This window comes from Magallana gigas, chromosome 9 (assembly GCF_963853765.1).
Source record: "Magallana gigas chromosome 9, xbMagGiga1.1, whole genome shotgun sequence".
Lineage (NCBI taxonomy): Eukaryota > Metazoa > Mollusca > Bivalvia > Ostreida > Ostreidae > Magallana > Magallana gigas.
In genome coordinates, this window is record NC_088861.1 from 47,846,516 (window position 1) to 47,867,794 (window position 21,279).

Genomic DNA, 21,279 nt, shown 5'->3' on the forward strand with positions numbered 1-21,279 from the left:
TGGCGATGCAGACAAATTGAAAACCGCATTCAATGCTAATATTAATATTCATATTGATTTTAATTTGTATGAAGTGTTTCTGTATCGTCAGTTAAAATCATTTTCACGCTCTTAGTCAGGAATATGAAGCATACATGGAATAGCAGATTAAACATGTGTTTTAGTTGGCTTTTATGACTAAAAGTATAGAGCTAAACAATTGTGGAAAGAAGTATAATCGAGTAAATATGGTTTAATGATTTTTTTTTCATTAATGCGTATCAAATTAACTATGAAAGTTGGAACTTTTCATTCAATCTTACACAAATATATAAAGAAATAACACGTGATGACATCTATATTTGTGCTTATGGCTCATAAAAAGGCCTAGTGTATTTACATGAAATTGAACGTCACAGATTTCCAATGCAAACATAATTGGGAATATAATATAAATGTAAATTATACATATGTACAAATATAACTTGTTTTGATATTTATGTCATATGGTTACTTTTCAACATGTTATATTTTTTTTTTATTACGATGTTATTCGAAATATTGAAAGCTTACAATTAGAATCAAAAACGTGTAAGATTAAATCAAATGCACTGCATTGGGGTTTATTTTTGAGAATTATTTATTGATTTTAAATGCATTGCATTGTTTTTAAATGCACATCTCTTCAGATCACCTTTAATATTTATAGGAAATGCCCGTCACAATAATGTTTTAGTAAATATAGTAATTTTTATTTTAGACACTTTAATTCGACTTGTGGGTGGCGATACTGAATCTGAAGGTCGTTTAGAAGTGTACAAATTTGGAAAATGGGGAACAGTGTGTGATTATTCACCCAATGATAAACTGGCTGCTGTTGTGTGTCGATCATTAGGGTTTCCTTGGTAATGTTGTTGGATAATTTAACATTGGAAAATATCTATTTTATGATTCAAAAAAATATAATGTTTTTTTTATTTTCCTTTTAATCATTTCACAATGTATCACAAATAGGCGGAAAAAAAACCCAACTTATTTTCAATCATCAATTTGAATGCCTTTCTTCTAAATTGAAATCAAGTTGAAGAACTTAAACAGTAATGATATTGTTATGGATATCAAACATTCAGGAATACTTCAGAAATGTATGGAAAAGCTGTTTATGGTCCAGGATCAGGTCCTATATGGCTTGACGATGTTAACTGTGAAGGATCTGAGATAAGCATAGATGAATGTCAGCATCGAAAGTGGGGAACCCATAACTGTTATCACAGGAAGGATGTGTTCATCAACTGCAGTCCTAATGGCAAGATAGATTGTGTTATTATTTCTTGTCATCAATAAACTCCAAACTTTACGTGCTTAAGACAGTTAAGTTTTCAGATGTCATACTTATGGACATATTGAATAATTTGTTGGTATGTTTTTCAATATACAAAATAAACTTGAACGGATCTATGAAAATAACGTTAGAGCTTTATGATATATAATTATGATTGTTTTTAAAATGCAGTATAAATCAAAACCACACGGTTCGAGTAAAACGTGTTGATAATTTTGTTTTTCGACTTAAAAAGATATTTTTAGATGTCAGAGAATTGTTATTTTTTATTTATATCACATATCCGAACGTACTGAAATCATAAACTTATTAAAATTATCTAAACTGAAAATGGTCTTACTATTGAATATTGTTTAATTTTTTCTATGACGTCAGTAAAAATTGATGGCACCGCATTTTATTTAAAATAAGAATGTAAACAATAGCATTTAACCTGAGTAGTCACGCACACAGAGGTATATGATGCCAATATAGAAAGTAAATTATATGCGTTCATTTTAACATTCAATGCTTTTGTTTGGATATTGTCGGTCATATAACACACCACGGCGGTACAGACAAATTGAAAACCGATCGTTAGCGCTGTATGATAAAATTGTCCGAACAGCTTGGTGTGTTAAAGGAATGACGACGTGCAAAAATAAGCATTCAATGCTAATATTCATATTCATATTGATATTAATTTGTATGAAGTGTTTGTGTATCGTCAGTTTTAAGCCTTTTTCACGCTCTTAGTCAGAAATATGAAACATACATGGAATGGCAGCGTTTACATGTTTTTCAGTTCGCTTTCGTGACTAAAAGTATAGTGCTAAAAATTTCTGGAAAGAAATATAATTGCGTAAATATGATTTAATGACTTTTTTTCACAATGCATATAAAATCAACTATGAAAGTTGGAACGTTTCATTTAATCTTATAAAAATATGAACACTCAAAATGGTTGATGACACCTATACACCTGTAAGATTAAAGCAAATGCACTGCATTATGGGTTATTCTTGAGAATAATTTATTGATTTTAAATGCATTGCATTGTTTTTTAAATGCACATCTTCTCAGACCACTTTTAATATCCATAAGAATAGTCAGTCACCATAATTTTGAAGTAAATCTAGTTATTTTATTTTTAGACACTTTAATTCGACTTGTGGGTGGTGATACTGAATCTGAAGGTCGTTTAGAAGTGTACAAGTTTGGAAAATGGGGAACAGTGTGTGATTATTCACCCAATGATAAACTGGCTGCTGTAGTGTGTCGATCATTAGGGTTTCCTTGGTAATGTTGTTGGATAGAAATTTAACATTGGAAAACATCTTTTTTATGATTCAAATAAATAAATAATGTGGATTTTTTTGGTTTTCATTTTAATCATTTCACAACCTATCACATCTAGGCAAAAGTAAATCTGATTTTCAATAATAAAATTATATACTTTTTTTCCAAATGGAAATTAAGTTGAGGAACTTAAACAGTAATTATATTGTTATGGATATCAAACATTCAGGAATACTTCAGAAGTGTATGGAAATGCTGTTTATGGTCCAGGATCAGGTCCTATTTGGCTGTCCGGTGTTAACTGTGAGGGATCTGAGACAATTATAGATGAATGTCAGCACCAAGAGTGGGGAACCCTTAACTGTTATCACACGAAGGATGTGTCCATTACCTGCAATCCTAATGGTGAGAAAGATTTTTTATTTCTAGTCATGAAATAAACTCCAAACTTTACCTGCTTAAGACAGTTAAGTTTTGAAATGTCATACTTATGGACATATTGAGTAATATTTGTTGGTATGATTTTAAATATACAAAATAAACTTGAAAGGATCTATGAAAATAACGTTAGTGTTTTATGATATATGATAATACTTGTTTTTAAACTGTAGCATAAATCAAAACCACATGGCTCGAAAAACACGTATTTGTAATTTTGTTTTTGCACTTAAAAAGATATTTTTAGATGTCAGAGAATTGTTATTATTTATTTATATCACATATCCGAACGTACTGAAATCATAAATTTATTAAAATTATCAAAACCGAAATCGTCTTACTATTGAATATTGTTTAATTTTTTCTATGACGTCAATAAAATTGACGGGAACACATTTTGTTTAAAATAAGATTCTTAACTAATGCTTTCAACCTGAGTAGTCACGCACACAGAGGTATTGTATTTGTATTGTTTATTGGCTAAATTCAAATGAATTATAAGCTGTTGAAACATATGTACATAATTATAAATATATAATGCTACACTCTATCCAATCAAAATCAAACAGTTCGCTATTCCATAAACAATATTCTAAAAAAATATTATTCATACATGTACATTCATAGGAGGAGAGACCCTATAAATCAATAAATCAAATGATTATAATAATGATAATAATGATAATAATAGTAATATTAATAATAATAGTTTTAGTAATAATACATCAGTTGGATGTACTAGTTATCCGACATCCCGTTTTTTACCTGCCTCACGCAGAAACATTGCGAGATGGCACAATTGTTTGCGATTATGAATGGCAAGGAGTTGAACTAACTTAAACATTGAAGGACGAGACCAGTAATATTTTTTTAAATACAATACCCGTAGACTTTTATAAAATGGACAGATAAGTATGAAATGGAATTCATCCTCGACTTCACCTAAATTACAATATTTACAGATACGCATCGATCTGACAGGTATATCATAGTGTAAATTAATACCACGCGGACAAAATTACGTCTAAAGTATGATAATACTTGTTTTTAAAATGCAGTATAAATCAATATCATATGGTTTGAATAAAACGCTATTTGTAATTTTGTTTTTGCACTTAAAAAGATATTTTAAGATGTCAGAGAATTGTTATTATTTATTTATATCACATATCCGAACGTACTGAAATCATAAATTTATTAAAATTATCAAAACCGAAATCGTCTTACTATTGAATATTGTTTAATTTTTTCTATGACGTCAGTAAAAATCGACGACAAATCATTTTGTTTAAAATAAGATTCTAAACCAAAGCATTCAACCTGAGAAGTCACGCACACAGAGTTATATTATGCCAATATAGAAAGTAAATTATATGCGTTCATTTTAACATTCAATGCTTTTTTTGGGATGTGGTCGGTCCTATAACACACCACGGCGGTGCAGACAAATTGAAAACCGTGCATTGGCACGTTATGTTAATTTGTCTGCACCGCTTTGGTGTGTTATTGGAATGACGACATCCACAAATAAGCATTCAATGCTAATATTCATATTGATGTTAATTTGTATGAAGTGTTTCTGCATCGTCAGTTTTAAGCCTTTTTCACGCTCTTAGTCAGGAATATGAAGCATACATGGAACAGCAGCGTTAACTTGTGTTTTAGTTCGCTTTCGTGACTAAAAGTATAGTGCTTAAAATTTGTGGAAAGAAATATAATCGAGTAAATATGATTTAATTCTTTTTTTCATTAATTCATATCAAATTAAATATGAAAGTTGAAACGTGTCATTTAATCTTACACAAATATATAAACTAAAAACACGTGACGACACCTATATTTCTGCATATGGCTCATAAAAAGGCTTAGTGTACTCACAGGAAATTGAACGTCACAGATCTCCAATGCAAACATAATAGGAAATATACAATAAATGTAAATTATACATGTGTACAAATATAAACTGTTTTGATATTAATGTCATATTGTAACTTTTCAACATGTTATAAATTTATTTTGTTTTATTTCGAGGTTATTCAAAATACTGAAAGATTACAATTATAATCAAAAACGTGTTAGATTAAAGCAAATGCACTGCATTATGGGTTATTCTTGAGAATTATTAATTGATTTTAAATGCATTGCATTGTTTTTTAAATGCACATCTTCTCAGACCACTTTTAGTATCCATAAGAATAGTCAGTCACCATAATTTTGAAGTAAATCTAGTTATTTTATTTTTAGACACTTTAATTCGACTTGTGGGTGGTGATACTGCATCTGAAGGTCGTTTAGAAGTGTACAAGTTTGGAAAGTGGGGAACAGTGTGTGATTATTCACCCAATGATAAACTGGCTGCTGTTGTGTGTCGATCATTAGGGTTTCCTTGGTAATGTTATCGGATAGAAATTTAAGATTGGAAAACAGCTATTTTATGATTCAAATAAATAAATAGTGTGGATTTTTTTGGTTTTCATTTTAATCATTTCACAACCTATCACATCTAGGCAAAAAAAAAAGATCTGATTTTCAATAATCAAATTAATTACCTTTTTTCCAAATGGAAATTAAGTTGAGGAACTTAAACAGTACTGATATTGTTATGGATCAAACATTCAGGAATACATCAGAAGTGTATGGAAATGCTGTTTATGGTCCAGGATCAGGTCCAATATGGCTGGACGATGTTAGCTGTGAGGGATCTGAGACAAGTATAGATGAATGTCAGCACCGAGAGTGGGGAACACATAACTGTTATCACACGGAGGATGTGTCCATTACCTGCAATCCTAATGGTGAGAAAGATTTTTTATTTCTAGTCATGAAATAAACTCCAAACTTTACGTGCTTAAGACAGTTAAGTTTTGAAATGTCATACTTATAGACATATTGAGTAATATTTGTTGGTATGTTTTTGAATATACAAAATATAATATTTGTTGGTATGTTTTTGAATATACAAAATAAACTTGAAAGGATCTATAAAAATAACGTTAGTGTTTTATGATATATGATAATAATTGTTTTTAAACTGTAGCATAAATCAAAACCACATGGTTCGAATAACACGTATTTGTAATTTTGTTTTTGCACTTAAAAAGATATTTTTAGATGTCAGAGAATTGTTATTATTTATTTATATCACATATCCGAACGTACTGAAATCATAAATTCATTAAAGTTATCAAAACCGAAAATCGTCTTACTATTGAATATTGTTATTTTCTATGACGTCAATAAAATTGACGACAACTCATTTTGTTTAAAATAAGATTCTAAACCAAAGCATTCAACCTGAGTAGTCACGCACACAGAGTTATATGATGCCAATATGAAAAGTAAATTATACGCGTTCATTTTAACATTAAATGCTTTTGTTTGGATGTCTTCAGTCCTATAACACACCACGACGGCGCAGACAAATTGAAAACCAGGCAATGGCGCGTTATGTTAATTTGTGTGCACCGCTTGGTGTGTAATAGGAATGACGACATCCAAAAATAAGCATTCAATGCTTATATTCATATTCATATTGATGTAAATTTGTATGAAGTGTTTGTGTATCGTCAGTTTTAAGCCTTTTTCACGCTCTTAGTCAGGAATATGAAGCATACATGGAACAGCAGCGTTAACTTGTGTTTTAGTTCGCTTTCGTGACTAAAAGTATAGTGCTTAAAATTTGTGGAAAGAAATATAATCGAGTAAATATGATTTAATTCTTTTTTTCATTAATTCATATCAAATTAAATATGAAAGTTGAAACGTGTCATTTAATCTTACACAAATATATAAACTAAAAACACGTGACGACACCTATATTTCTGCATATGGCTCATAAAAAGGCTTAGTGTACTCACAGGAAATTGAACGTCACAGATCTCCAATGCAAACATAATAGGGAATATACAATAAATGTAAATTATACATGTGTACAAATATAAACTGTTTTGATATTAATGTCATATTGTAACTTTTCAACATGTTATAAATTTATTTTGTTTTATTTCGAGGTTATTCAAAATACTGAAAGATTACAATTATAATCAAAAACGTGTTAGATTAAAGCAAATGCACTGCATTATGGGTTATTCTTGAGAATTATTAATTGATTTTAAATGCATTGCATTGTTTTTTAAATGCACATCTTCTCAGACCACTTTTAGTATCCATAAGAATAGTCAGTCACCATAATTTTGAAGTAAATCTAGTTATTTTATTTTTAGACACTTTAATTCGACTTGTGGGTGGTGATACTGCATCTGAAGGTCGTTTAGAAGTGTACAAGTTTGGAAAATGGGGAACAGTGTGTGATTATTCACCCAATGATAAACTGGCTGCTGTTGTGTGTCGATCATTAGGGTTTCCTTGGTAATGTTATCGGATAGAAATTTAAGATTGGAAAACAGCTATTTTATGATTCAAATAAATAAATAGTGTGGATTTTTTTGGTTTTCATTTTAATCATTTCACAACCTATCACATCTAGGCAAAAAAAAAAGATCTGATTTTCAATAATCAAATTAATTACCTTTTTTCCAAATGGAAATTAAGTTGAGGAACTTAAACAGTACTGATATTGTTATGGATCAAACATTCAGGAATACATCAGAAGTGTATGGAAATGCTGTTTATGGTTCAGGATCAGGTCCAATATGGCTGGACGATGTTAGCTGTGAGGGATCTGAGATAAGTATAGATGAATGTCAGCACCGAGAGTGGGGAACACATAACTGTTATCACACGGAGGATGTGTCCATTACCTGCAATCCTAATGGTGAGAAAGATTTTTTATTTCTAGTCATGAAATAAACTCCAAACTTTACGTGCTTAAGACAGTTAAGTTTTGAAATGTCATACTTATAGACATATTGAGTAATATTTGTTGGTATGTTTTTGAATATACAAAATATAATATTTGTTGGTATGTTTTTGAATATACAAAACAAACTTGAAAGGTTCTATGAAAATAACGTTAGTGTTTTATGATATATGATAATAATTGTTTTTAAACTGTAGCATAAATCAAAACCACATGGTTAGAAAAACACGTATTTGTAATTTTGTTTTTGCACTTAAAAAGATATTTTTAGATGTCAGAGAATTGTTATTATTTATTTATATCACATATCCGAACGTACTGAAATCATAAATTCATTAAAGTTATCAAAACCGAAAATCGTCTTACTATTGAATATTGTTATTTTCTATGACGTCAATAAAATTGACGACAACTCATTTTGTTTAAAATAAGATTCTAAACCAAAGCATTCAACCTGAGTAGTCACGCACACAGAGTTATATGATGCCAATATGAAAAGTAAATTATACGCGTTCATTTTAACATTAAATGCTTTTGTTTGGATGTCTTCAGTCCTATAACACACCACGACGGCGCAGACAAATTGAAAACCAGGCAATGGCGCGTTATGTTAATTTGTGTGCACCGCTTGGTGTGTAATAGGAATGACGACATCCAAAAATAAGCATTCAATGCTTATATTCATATTCATATTGATGTAAATTTGTATGAAGTGTTTGTGTATCGTCAGTTTTAAGCCTTTTTCACGCTCTTAGTCAGGAATATGAAGCATACATGGAACAGCAGCGTTAACTTGTGTTTTAGTTCGCTTTCGTGACTAAAAGTATAGTGCTTAAAATTTGTGGAAAGAAATATAATCGAGTAAATATGATTTAATTCTTTTTTTCATTAATTCATATCAAATTAAATATGAAAGTTGAAACGTGTCATTTAATCTTACACAAATATATAAACTAAAAACACGTGACGACACCTATATTTCCGCATATGGCTCATAAAAAGGCTTAGTGTACTCACAGGAAATTGAACGTCACAGATCTCCAATGCAAACATAATAGGGAATATACAATAAATGTAAATTATACATGTGTACAAATATAAACTGTTTTGATATTAATGTCATATTGTAACTTTTCAACATGTTATAAATTTATTTTGTTTTATTTCGAGGTTATTCAAAATACTGAAAGATTACAATTATAATCAAAAACGTGTTAGATTAAAGCAAATGCACTGCATTATGGGTTATTCTTGAGAATTATTAATTGATTTTAAATGCATTGCATTGTTTTTTAAATGCACATCTTCTCAGACCACTTTTAGTATCCATAAGAATAGTCAGTCACCATAATTTTGAAGTAAATCTAGTTATTTTATTTTTAGACACTTTAATTCGACTTGTGGGTGGTGATACTGCATCTGAAGGTCGTTTAGAAGTGTACAAGTTTGGAAAATGGGGAACAGTGTGTGATTATTCACCCAATGATAAACTGGCTGCTGTTGTGTGTCGATCATTAGGGTTTCCTTGGTAATGTTATCGGATAGAAATTTAATATTGGAAACATCTATTTTATGATTCAAAATTTAAAAACAATTTTTGGAATTGTTTCCTTTCTTTTTAATCATTTCACATGGTACATGTATCCCAACTAGGCAAACATTTAAAAAAAAAAAAAAAAAAAATCTCGTTTCAATCATCAATTTTAAAACCCTTTTTTTTCCCCAAATAGAAATTAACTCTAAGAACTTAAACAGTAATTATATTGTTATGAATATCAAACAATTAGGAATACATCAGAAGTGTATGGAAATGCTGTTTATGGTCCAGGATCAGGTCCTATATGGCTGAACGATGTTAACTGTGAGGGATCTGAGATAAGTATAGATCAATGTCAGCACCGAGAGTGGGGAACCAGTAACTGCGATCACCGGGAGGATGTGTCAATCAACTGCAGTCCTAATGGTGAGATTAAGTTTGTACTTAATTCATGTTTTGAAATAGAACATATTTCTAATATGCCTTGGACACTGACACCCAAAAAATTCATTCTTTGGACATATTGAACATTTTTAGTATGTCTTTACATATAGATAATCAAATCAAAAGAAATTTTTAACATTACTTTATTGTTTTTGATGTATATTCATATAAAAGTGTAAGTTAAGGTATTCCACAATTAAGAACACGTTGTTTTATTTCTAGGTATATGTTAGCCATTAAAGATAGTTTTATTCAAACAACTGTAAACAATTGATTTGAATCAAACGCGGTTTGATATTCTGTTATTGCTATTAGAAAGATATGTGTAATATCTTATCAAAAAATTTATGATTTGTATAACATGATGTGTATAGTGTTACTCACAATACACATGTAAATTAAATACCTTAAGTTTTTTAATAAATAACCCGTCATTCGTTTTATTTTTAAATTATGCATCATATCAAAGTATTTTATTGATGTAAAAAAATTGTATAATGCCAATTTTCAAATTACGCATCGTTGCAATGCAGTTGCTAACCAAAAAATGTTTTCTAATGATTGATGATCTATGATCTTTCTTATGAAGCATGTCACTACCGGATATAAACAAATTACAATATAATACTTTTGAAACGAAAACACATGATGTTAACAACACAGGTCATATGTAAAATCCTTAGTTAGCAACGTTATGACTGTAAGTACTATAAACATTTAATCATTCAAAAAACAGAACACATATGATACTATGATCTTAGTGACCCCTTTTAACATTGTAAAATTTTCTTCTTCTGTTTATGCTACTTGACATCATATCACTGCATTAGCTACTAGTTACACTCACAAAATTAAATTAAAGCCATCTACAGACAATGTATAAATCTGATAAAACGTGGACGCACTAAAAGTTACAGTGCAAATAAAAGTTATGTTATATGATGACCCCACCGACGAAGTCTCCTTTTAAAAAAAAATACGATTTCTTTTTTTTTCTTTTTTAACAATAAAAACAACTTTCAAATACGAAGATCTATCATTACAAATAATACGAAGACAACTGGGTTGATTATCATTTATTTTCATAAAAGTCATATCTAACAGATTAAGTTATGCAACAACACACACTTTATTGATATTCAAAGTTTCATTCCATTTAATGAATTAAGATATTTTTGTTACCCGATTTTAAATTCAACGTTTTGTCCCAACGGCGCACGGTAACGTTGAAAACATAACGTCAAGAGGACGCTTGCACAGTTAATAAAAATATCCAATCTTTATATCACTCTTAGTTTTTTGTGCTCTTCATTATACAATTCAAATCGGCGCTATATCACTTGACGTCTAATTTGTTTCTTCCTCGAAGTTCTCTTATTTTTTACGGCATGTCTCTTCGTTTACAGTATAAGAAAATCCCTAAATGTCTGAGGACGTTTTATTGTTCTTTTGACAACATATTTACAGATATTCTACTCTCGGTCTGTTTGATGTTCAAAATACACAGTTACCACAACCTCCACAAATGTGTTGAGCATTTTCACAGTTTTTATCGGTTTTTTTTTGTTTTTTTTTTACAAATTAAGTCTTTACTGTTTATACGTTTCGTTGCACCGTGTCGTCTGGCAAGGTCAACGGTTTAAGTCAATGTTAAGTACGACTATATGTCTTTAGTTACTGATATCTGTTAAACAAATCTATAAATCCCGTCATTATATGGTACATAGAATATCACGACAATTCTTCATTTTAGGTTTCAATATTTTTGATTTTAAGACCAATTTATTGAGATATTACTTTCAACAAGTATTATAGTTTATAGTTGACAGAACACAAGTTTGACCGTGCGCGGTGACCTCAATTTTGCAGGATTAGATTCTCAATATCTCTTAGAAATAAAGAAAAATGGGAACTATTTTATTTCAAATTGTTTATAACAATTGCTAAATCACGTCTACTATTTTTTTTCAATTTTATGACGTTAAATAACATAGCTGTGGCAAAAGTCTTCGTATTTTTTTATTGACCCTCATAAACGACTATGGTTTAAAGGATATGAGTGTATTCTGTTAACAATACACACGCTATTTTTACTAGACACATGGTCCTTGAATTTTTGACTTTTTCATCCCTGACAGTTATATTTGTATAAATCATTATAAATATGAACGCAAAAAAGCAAAATTGAAAATTATGCAATTTCATTATGCCTGTTTTAACTGAACACAACTGCAGTTATTATATAAAGGCAAGTGCAGGTAAACGTTTTTTTTTTTTATTAGAGGCTACAATTCATACCTGTTAGAGCTCAAATGTATATGGATAGTTAAACAATTCTGGCTTCTTTTGAAATAGGTAATAGATTAGTCCAGCTTTACGCCATGCCGTAATGGTCTTATGATTAGTTTGCTCTTATACATTGAGTATTAAATTCACGCCGTTAAAATCAATTAAAACGTGTCACTATAACCGATTTCTGATCAAAGAAAACCAACAAGATTTTGTTTTTTGTTTTTATGTATTATTACACTTTGGTCAAACACACAATGTTAATGAGTTGGGGACCATTTTCCTTCACGTCTCCAATGTGTCACCCCATCACCAGGCATCTACTTATCCATGCGACCACATCACTGCATCAAACGACGTCGATGCGTAACCACTTTCCGGTAATTAACTGTTAATATCGGACCCTCGTCCATTCTAAAGTGGTAGGTATTCGGAACCTCGTTAGTCCTTGGCCAGCGCTGGCGCACGACATTGCTCCTCGCATAAGTGGAAAGCACAAAACCTAAAACCTAGAATATTAACGTTTACATAAGCATACTATAAAAATACTTTAATGCCCATTTATACAAATGGTAATTAACAAAGTGTTTTCTCGTCACTTAATAATGTGCATACACTGTCCGAACGGCAAAAAGATGCTAACAATGGTTGACACTTTAAAGGTAACTATCATAATACTGTCCTAGCACAGAGTAAACTGACGTGAAAATGGCATGCATATAAACGCTTAGTGAACGTGGTAACATTCATCCACAAATACACTGAGCAGTACAGTTCAAATAAACGACAACCCATCAAGTACTTTACGGACAAAAATGATATTTTAACAAATGACGGAATTATATCTTTATCTCCTAGAGTTAAGTAGTTTTTGGTTATGCACAAGCTATAACTATAACTTTACTTAATCCTACATTTGACCATTTATGTTACAAATGAAAGCCAATTTTTATTGACACTAAGATGTTAATTTATAAGATACTGTTGTCCAACTTGTTGGAGGAGCGACTAAATACGAAGGTTGGGTAGAAGTATACAAATTCGGAAAATGGAGAAAACTGTCTAGTTATGGGATCAATAGGAAATTCGCCTCAGTGGTATGCCGATCTTTAGGATTACCTTGGTGAGTATGATTATATTTAGAATTTTCTTTATGATAATTAAAGCCGATTTCACAATTAGCGCACGAGCTCTTTACAATACTTTCCGATCGGAATTGTTTGGCCTCGCACAAGCTATCACACACGTTCCTCGGGCTCTAGCATTCGTTGCATGCATTTTTGTGGTGACATCAAGTCTCCTCAAAATAGTGGAATGCACACTATTTGGACGCCACCGAATGCTATCTTAAGCCCCTTTCACAATTGGCGCACAAACACAAGAAACTGATATTTGTGCGACCGAAATAATTAGATATGAATCGTACAATGTTGCCAAAATAATGGCATTTGAAAAACGTATTCGTACGAAATTCGCACGATCTAAGCGGGCGTTGTGCAACGTAAACATATGATTATACAAAATACGTTGATTTCAAAAAATTCTTTGATTGTTTGATTTCCTATGTACTGTCTTACTTTTCTTTCATAATTTCGAATCAATAAGTTGGTATTGCGATAGATAGAGAATCATATTGATTAAATATTTTTTATTTAATCATACTTGTCTACATCATATGCTCATATTGGCTTTTTCATTCCTATGAAATCGCCCTGCCACGTGACTTTCTAGACCAATTAAATATAATAGAATAATCATATTGAGGTATAATAATAAATGCTGCTGCATCTCTGTTTCTTTTTGGGCGGCATGTTCTCTCGCTTTCAACTATGTCTACTGAAGAGCGTCGGAGATTGGCGGTATATTTACTCCCTCTGACTTGCACGAGCATTTGTGCCATGGAACGCATGATCGCAAGTCCAATCGCATTGGCGCGCGTTCAATCGTCCAATCACCTGGTCTCTCGCGCGATCCTATTGCATTATCTTTCAACAGTCGCTTTCATTGTACAACAGTCGCATATAGACGCAAGATATATCGCAAGATTTTGATGCGTTTACATCGCACAACGCTCGCTCAGATCGTGCGAATTTCGTACGAATACTTTTTCAAATGCGAATATTTCGGCAACAGTTTTCGATTCATATCTATTTTTTCGGTCGCATGAATATTCAGTCGCGTGCGCCAATTGTGAAAGGGGCTTAAGAAAACTTGATACGAGCACTAAAACGCATGCAACGAATGCGAGAGATCGTGCAACGTATGCAAGAGCTAGTGCAACGTGTGAGAGAGCTCGTGCGAATCTAAAAAATTCCGGTCGCAAAGTGTTGTAAAGTGCTCGTGCGCCAATTGTGAAAGGGGCTTTTATTATTGCAATGAAACACAAGAACATTAGTACGAACATTTAACAGCGTTTTTGTACTCGCAAGAGCGATGCACGATTTCTAAAGATCGTAAGATAAATCCAAGCTCCTTATGCGTGTGTAATACGCCAAAAAGACTGATGATCAACGTGACTCATGTAATCTTTAAGTGTTACTATCAATGCAAGATTTATCGGTTTAGGTGTTCATGCTTTGCTACTTCTTTATACTGGATAAAGGGTTTATTTTCGCCCCGGGATATTTTTGCTTTTACTTGTGGTTTGGCGGGATTGGCCCCAGCAATGTTGTGGTAAAAGAGAGATACTGTGAGACATTGGCATTGCCACGTCTCTATCCGTTAACTGACAAAAAAGAGCGATATGACCGAAAATAAAACGGGGGGTGGAAAGATTCCTTATAGATAATTTAATATTTATAAATTGACATTACAATCAGGTATATCGATTTCAGCTATGAAAAAATGGTGAACTTAATTGTATATAATACCTCTCTTTTAACTTTAAACATAAAGGTATACATCAGAAGCCTATCGCAGATATGCTGTTTATGAACCCGGTCGTGTTGGGCTAAACAATATTAACTGTGTTGGTAATGAGACAAACATTGATAAGTGTTCACATCGTGGATGGAAATCATACAGTAGCTACGGCTACTTTTCCAATGCATATGTAAACTGTTTGCCGGGATATGGTGAGATATGCTTGCTTTAAATGTTTCTAATAATAAATACATTTAATGATTATTTTTGTGTAAGTAAATCTTTTATATGATTTGGCGAACCGAAAATAAGACCTTATTATAGCTGTTATATTATCAAGTATATTGAATCAATAATGTTAACAATTTAAGACAACGATATAATTGATTCTACTATGAAAAACATGAAAAAAGTTGAATATTACAATACAATTTATATTTTGTGTTTAACGGTTTCTCCATGTTTTAATAAAGCAATTGAAATCTATTGGCAACGCGTTTTACATTTATACAAAAGAAAACCCAACATCCATGCTTGGATGAACCTACCCACATACCATCTCTAGATTCATACATGAGATGATCATTGATACAAATTACGCCATTCAATTAGAAAATGATGAATTCTAAATTATCACCTGTCGTTCGGTATAATAAACAATTTACTGCATGAACGTTCGGGAAACACGAAGATTTATTACTCCAGAAAAATCATATTTCCCTTGGGCGTTGCCCTCGGGAAATATGATTTTTCATGGGGAATACATCTTCATATTTCCCTCACAATCATGCAATAAATGTATAATATGTCCTAGTTGTCCATGTTCTTAATGTTATAAAAAATGTATTACAGTAATATTATGAAATAATATTTTTTCATTGGTTTTGGAAAAGTGTTATCTAGCCAAAAGAGAATATATTGTGTATTATTTCTGATAATTTTTCTCGTGTTTTCTTATTAAATATAATTGAGTATCATGATGTAAAGCACCTTCATTTGAGAAGTATATGTAATATTGCATGCATGACAAATAGTGTCGTTTATAGGATACATGTGGCTGTCTTTTAAAAGCATGTTTGATTTGATGTTTACACTTCTATTTATCCCTTTTCTCCAACCAAAATCCAAATACTATATCGTAACAGTGTCAGTCATCTTATATCGACACATGTACATATAATATTCATGCAGCCATAAAGAGAATTAGAGAAATGAAAAGTAGCGTGGCAATGAAAATTAAATGAAGCGTGCAAATGAAAAATCTAAACACATAGGAATACATTTGTAGCATAAAAGGGTATTATTTCGCATAGGTCTATCATAGAGTCAATATGAAATAAATAAAAACTGATGTAGAAAAATAATTCGTAGATAATACTACAATAAAACACTTAGACAATTAAACTATTTGTTACAAGGTGCCTCAAAAGCAGGTTTTTAAAGGCAACTTCGATGCTGTTTTTTGTTGTTGTAAAAATGCATATTTCAAACAAATGTAAAAGGTTTTTGAATATTTATTTAGTTGTTTTTGTGTGTCAAAATTGTGTTGCACACTGATGACTTATTCAAACTCCTTTCCCTTTCACTGTCTTTCTGCTTTCAAGCTTGTTTCAATTTTCGTCAACAAAGTATATCAAAGAATTAAAATGTATGTATTTAATTAAAACACCTTTACAAATGCACAAAATTGAAATAGGAAATATAATGTTTTCTTTTTAAGACCTGCTATATTATCCTGTTATGTTTAACATCTACATATTGTTCTACATATTTTTGTACAACTTTACAATGTATGTACATTAAACCTATAAATCGTATGGCTTATAGTAAAGAACAATACAATGCAATTATACATATGTAAAAATCTTGCTAAACTTAACAACTTACAAGATTTTTAAATAATGTAACACTGCTTTTAGTTCTAAGAATAATAGTTTTCCAAAAGTATGCAAACATATGCAACAATCTGTTTTGACTTTACCATTTGATAAACTATTTTATTTTAATATCACTGAACATACTGTAAAAAATATTATCATATTTGTAGAATTTTTGAGCAGTGCGTTCACATAATTTCCTAACAAAATTGACATTTGATAAATTCTTTATAATTTCCATCCATTGGGTTAGATAATAAATATGTACGATACAGTAGTTTCGCGCTTATATCAATAATGAAACTATCTGAACATTTGAACATATATGCAGATACTGTACGACTGGTGGGAGGATCGACTAAATATGAAGGTCGATTAGAAGTGTACTACAACAGAACATGGGGAACAGTGTGTGATGACGAAATAAATAAAAAAGTGTCTGCAGTAGTTTGTCGAACATTAGGTTTGCCCTGGTAAGATTAACTGATATAAAATATTGATTTGAGCAAACTAAATCTACATTATTTGTTAAGAATTCATTCATTAACAATATTTGTCAAATAACATTTGTTACAAGATTGAACTGAAAAAGTACAATAACAATATCATATTACAATAAATAAAAAGCATTTAAAAATATATAAAGTTATCGTGTTTATAAAACAACATACAGGACAACATCAGAGCTGTACGGAGGTGCGGTGTATGGACAGGGATCAGGTCGTATTTGGTTGGACAATGTTAAATGTGAAGGTACCGAGGCCAGAATTCAGGACTGTCAGCATGATACTTGGGGAACAAACAACTGTGACCACACAGAGGATGCCTCCATCAACTGCTTACCCTCCAGAGGTGGGATAAGTTTTCACATTTTTTTTCTAATTCACAATACATTATATTGATGTATAACTATGCAACACTACTTCAACTAAAAAGGGATAGTACTATAGCATTTGAATTTATTTAGAAACAATTACATAGGTTTCTGTATAGATTGAGGTTTTTAATACACTCAATTTTCTAAATAGTAAATATTTTCGCAGACAAAATTGTTGCATATACGTGGAAGTGTATAACATGTCAAGATAAGTTTGCCTTAACGAGTAATACTAATAAATTAAACTCCAGGAATCATATCCATCAAATTAATTTTTTTTAAAGGCTTTTTAAAAATAAAACAAAATTTATATTTTGAATATATTCTATATTTCAAAACAACAAACTGTTTTAAGAATTAATTATGTTTCAATATTGGCTGTTTCATGTTAATTGTTCTTTATTTGTCCATTGTTGCTTCTCATAAACCTTATAGGTAAAACAATACATCATTATTGACACGGGTTGTCGATTTAAAATGATTTTTACATATAATTTATGGAAAACCTTCCAATATATGTACCGGGATTTCCTGCAGGTAAGTTAATTAGTAAACACAATTTTAAAAAATGAATACATGTGCATTTAAAAAAATCAATTAAAACTTTGAATTTACAATATGTACATTGTAATCCGTGGGAGACATCTAGTCTCTGCCAGTGGTATTGAGTAATCAATAATAGTAGAGCTATTCCGTTTGATGAACGACCTATCTTCACACGCGTGCTAGACAACAATGTTTAATGTGGAACAACAACTTGGAAGCCCTGGTCGATAGTATTGCATACAGTTATTTAAAAAAAATAGTTTTGCAGAGCAAGTGCTTGCTCTGGTCATTCGTGTTATTGGTGATACAAACTGTAAGTATATATAGTTTGAAAATGCTAACAACCAAACAAGGCATACTGAATACAACACCCGAATAAAAATTATGTTCAATCGTTATTTTTCAAAACAACTTATAACGCTGGAAATTTCCATTTCTTTTTTTCCATGATGCATATCGGTGTTACTTCTTCAAAATGTATGTATGCTTTAACTACACTTGTAGACCGGAAGGTCAGATAATTTTTTCTTGTATCTTTATTTTGACACGATTTGTGTTTTGACTCCATCTTTTTAATATGATAAACGAGATAATTTTTGAAACATTTAAAGAACAAAATCTCTTTTATAAGAATGAAAAATTTCAATTTCAGAAATGACAATAATGAAACCCATGCAAAAAAAACTACATATATTTTAGTTGTTATTTAAAATGAAAATAACACAACAGAAATGTCTACAGAAATAGTATATGAATTTCGGGAAATGTATTGTAGGAAAGACAAACAGATTGTATTACCTTTGGGATGAATGGATCTTAAAGATCGGAATATATACGAATGTAAATGAATATTCCTACAAAGTAAGTCGAATTTTACATTATAAAATAGTTTAATAATGAAGTAAAAAAGATAAACAATGCCTATTATATATGTTATAAATTGATTTGGTAATTCTTTTTTTTTCAATCATGTGTGGTATTTTGACGCTGAAATAGATACATGTACGTACAGGAGGTTTTTAAAATTTGTTGAGTTTTCGCAGAAATGAAAAATACAAAAAAAGCAATATAGGGATACTAATAACTCATAGCCAACTATAATTATCATTTTATATATATATATTTTTTTCAGGGATGAAAATTTCCAACTTCATCGAAAACTAAGGACACATAAGAAGAGAATATTAGTGAATACAGAAAAATTGTGTAAACATGAACTACCTTTATAATTATTCGTTACAACCACGTAAAGGGCTTCAATGTTTTTTATACCTGAAATTATTCAACACACGTAAGAGGTTAATTATCATGTTTTATTGCATATAATTGCTCACCTTCATTAGGACTATATGATGTGTGTTTCTTGTATACGATAGAGTTTCTAAATCTTAAATTTTATATCCTACCTTTTCAAAGCATTTTATGCATGAGGATCTGAGAAACATTATCTAGGAAAATTAACGTTAACCTTTAATAAGTCTTGTTTTAAAATATAAATGATTTTTTTTATTTTTTACTTTTTTTATGCCACACCGTCTTTTATGTAACTGGTTTTGTGTTGTCCATGTATAAAAGTCCGAAAAATGTGTTGTGCATAGCGTTTGTAACTCATCTTTTTTGTTAAATATTGTGCATTGTGATAAAAATTGTATTTCCATTTATTAGATGAATACATGCAATTCTTCTATATCGTATTTAATCTTTTAAATTCATAAAAGTACAGATAATACAATATCATTTGTTCCTCTGCTTTGCACACGTCTTTGTTGAAGAGTTTTCAAGATTCTCCAAAATAAAGGTTTATCTATCAATTAAAACAGAATAAAGGTTTATCTATCAATTAAAACAAAATAAAGGTTTATTTATCAATTAAAACAAAATAAGGGTTTATCTATCAATTAAAACAAAATAAAGGTTTATCTATCAATTAAAACAAAATAAAGGTTTATTTATCAATTAAGACAAAATAAAGGTTTATTTATCAATCAAAACAAAATAAAGGTTTATCTATCAATTAAAACAAAATAATGGTTTATTTATCAATCAAGACAAAATAAAGGTGTATTTATCAATCAAAACAAAATAAAGGTTTATCTATCAATTAAAACAAAATAAAGGTTTATCTATCAATTAAAACAAAATAAAGGTTTATCTATCAATTAAAACAAAATAAAGGTTTATCTATCAATCAAGACAAAATAAAGGTTTATTTATCAATCAAAACAAAATAAAGGTTTATTTATCTATCAATTCAAATAAAATAAAGGTTTATCTATCAATTCAAACAAAATAAAGGTTTATCTATCAATCTAAACAAAATAAAGGTTTATCTTTCAATTAAAACAAAATAAATGTTTATCTATCAATTGAAACAAAATAAGGTTTATCTATCAATTAAAACAAAATAAAGGTTTATCTATCAATCAAAACGAAATAAATGTTTATCTATCAATTAAAAAAAAAGGTTTATCTATCAATCAAAATAAAATAAAGGTTTATTCATCAATTAAAACATAATAAATGTTTATCTATCAATTCAAACAAAATAAAGGTTTATCTATCAATTAAAACAAAATAAAGGTTTATCTATCAATCAAAACGAAATAAATGTTTATCTATCAATTAAAAAAAAAGGTTTATCTATCAATCAAAATAAAATAAAGGTTTATTCATCAATTAAAACATAATAAATGTTTATCTATCAATTCAAACATAATAAATGTTTATCTATCAATTAAAACAAAATAAATGTCTATCTATCAATTAAAACAAAATTAAGGTTTATTTATCAATCAAAACAAAATAAAGGTTTAATTATCAATCAAAACAAAATAAGGGATTATCTATCAATTAAAATAAAATAAAGGTTTATCTATCAATCAAAACAAAATACAGGTTTATTTCTCAATTAAAACAAAATAAAGGTGTATCTATCAATCAAAACAAAATAAAGGTTTATCTATCAATTAAAACAAAATAAAGGTTTACTGT

General features: G+C 30.0%; 3 protein-coding genes across 5 annotated transcripts in view; 2 read left to right on the forward strand and 1 right to left on the reverse strand.

Annotated features, from left to right (window-relative positions):
- LOC105325111 (beta-1,4-N-acetylgalactosaminyltransferase bre-4) overlaps positions 1-21,279 on the reverse strand; it is a 174,175-nt gene that overhangs the window by 138,113 nt on the left and 14,783 nt on the right. The window lies entirely within an intron of this gene.
- LOC105329774 (uncharacterized) overlaps positions 1-21,279 on the forward strand; it is a 189,481-nt gene that overhangs the window by 124,724 nt on the left and 43,478 nt on the right. The window lies entirely within an intron of this gene.
- Positions 1,123-20,037, forward strand: LOC105337395 (deleted in malignant brain tumors 1 protein). Its single transcript, XM_066071369.1, has 14 exons — positions 1,123-1,285; positions 2,455-2,599; positions 2,829-3,004; positions 5,282-5,426; positions 5,657-5,832; positions 7,261-7,405; positions 7,636-7,811; positions 9,240-9,384; positions 9,644-9,819; positions 13,105-13,249; positions 15,022-15,200; positions 17,197-17,338; positions 17,539-19,149; positions 19,421-20,037. Exons 1-13 carry the CDS (start codon positions 1,123-1,125, stop codon positions 17,765-17,767), a joined length of 2,142 nt encoding a protein of 713 aa, XP_065927441.1. The 3' UTR covers positions 17,768-19,149; positions 19,421-20,037.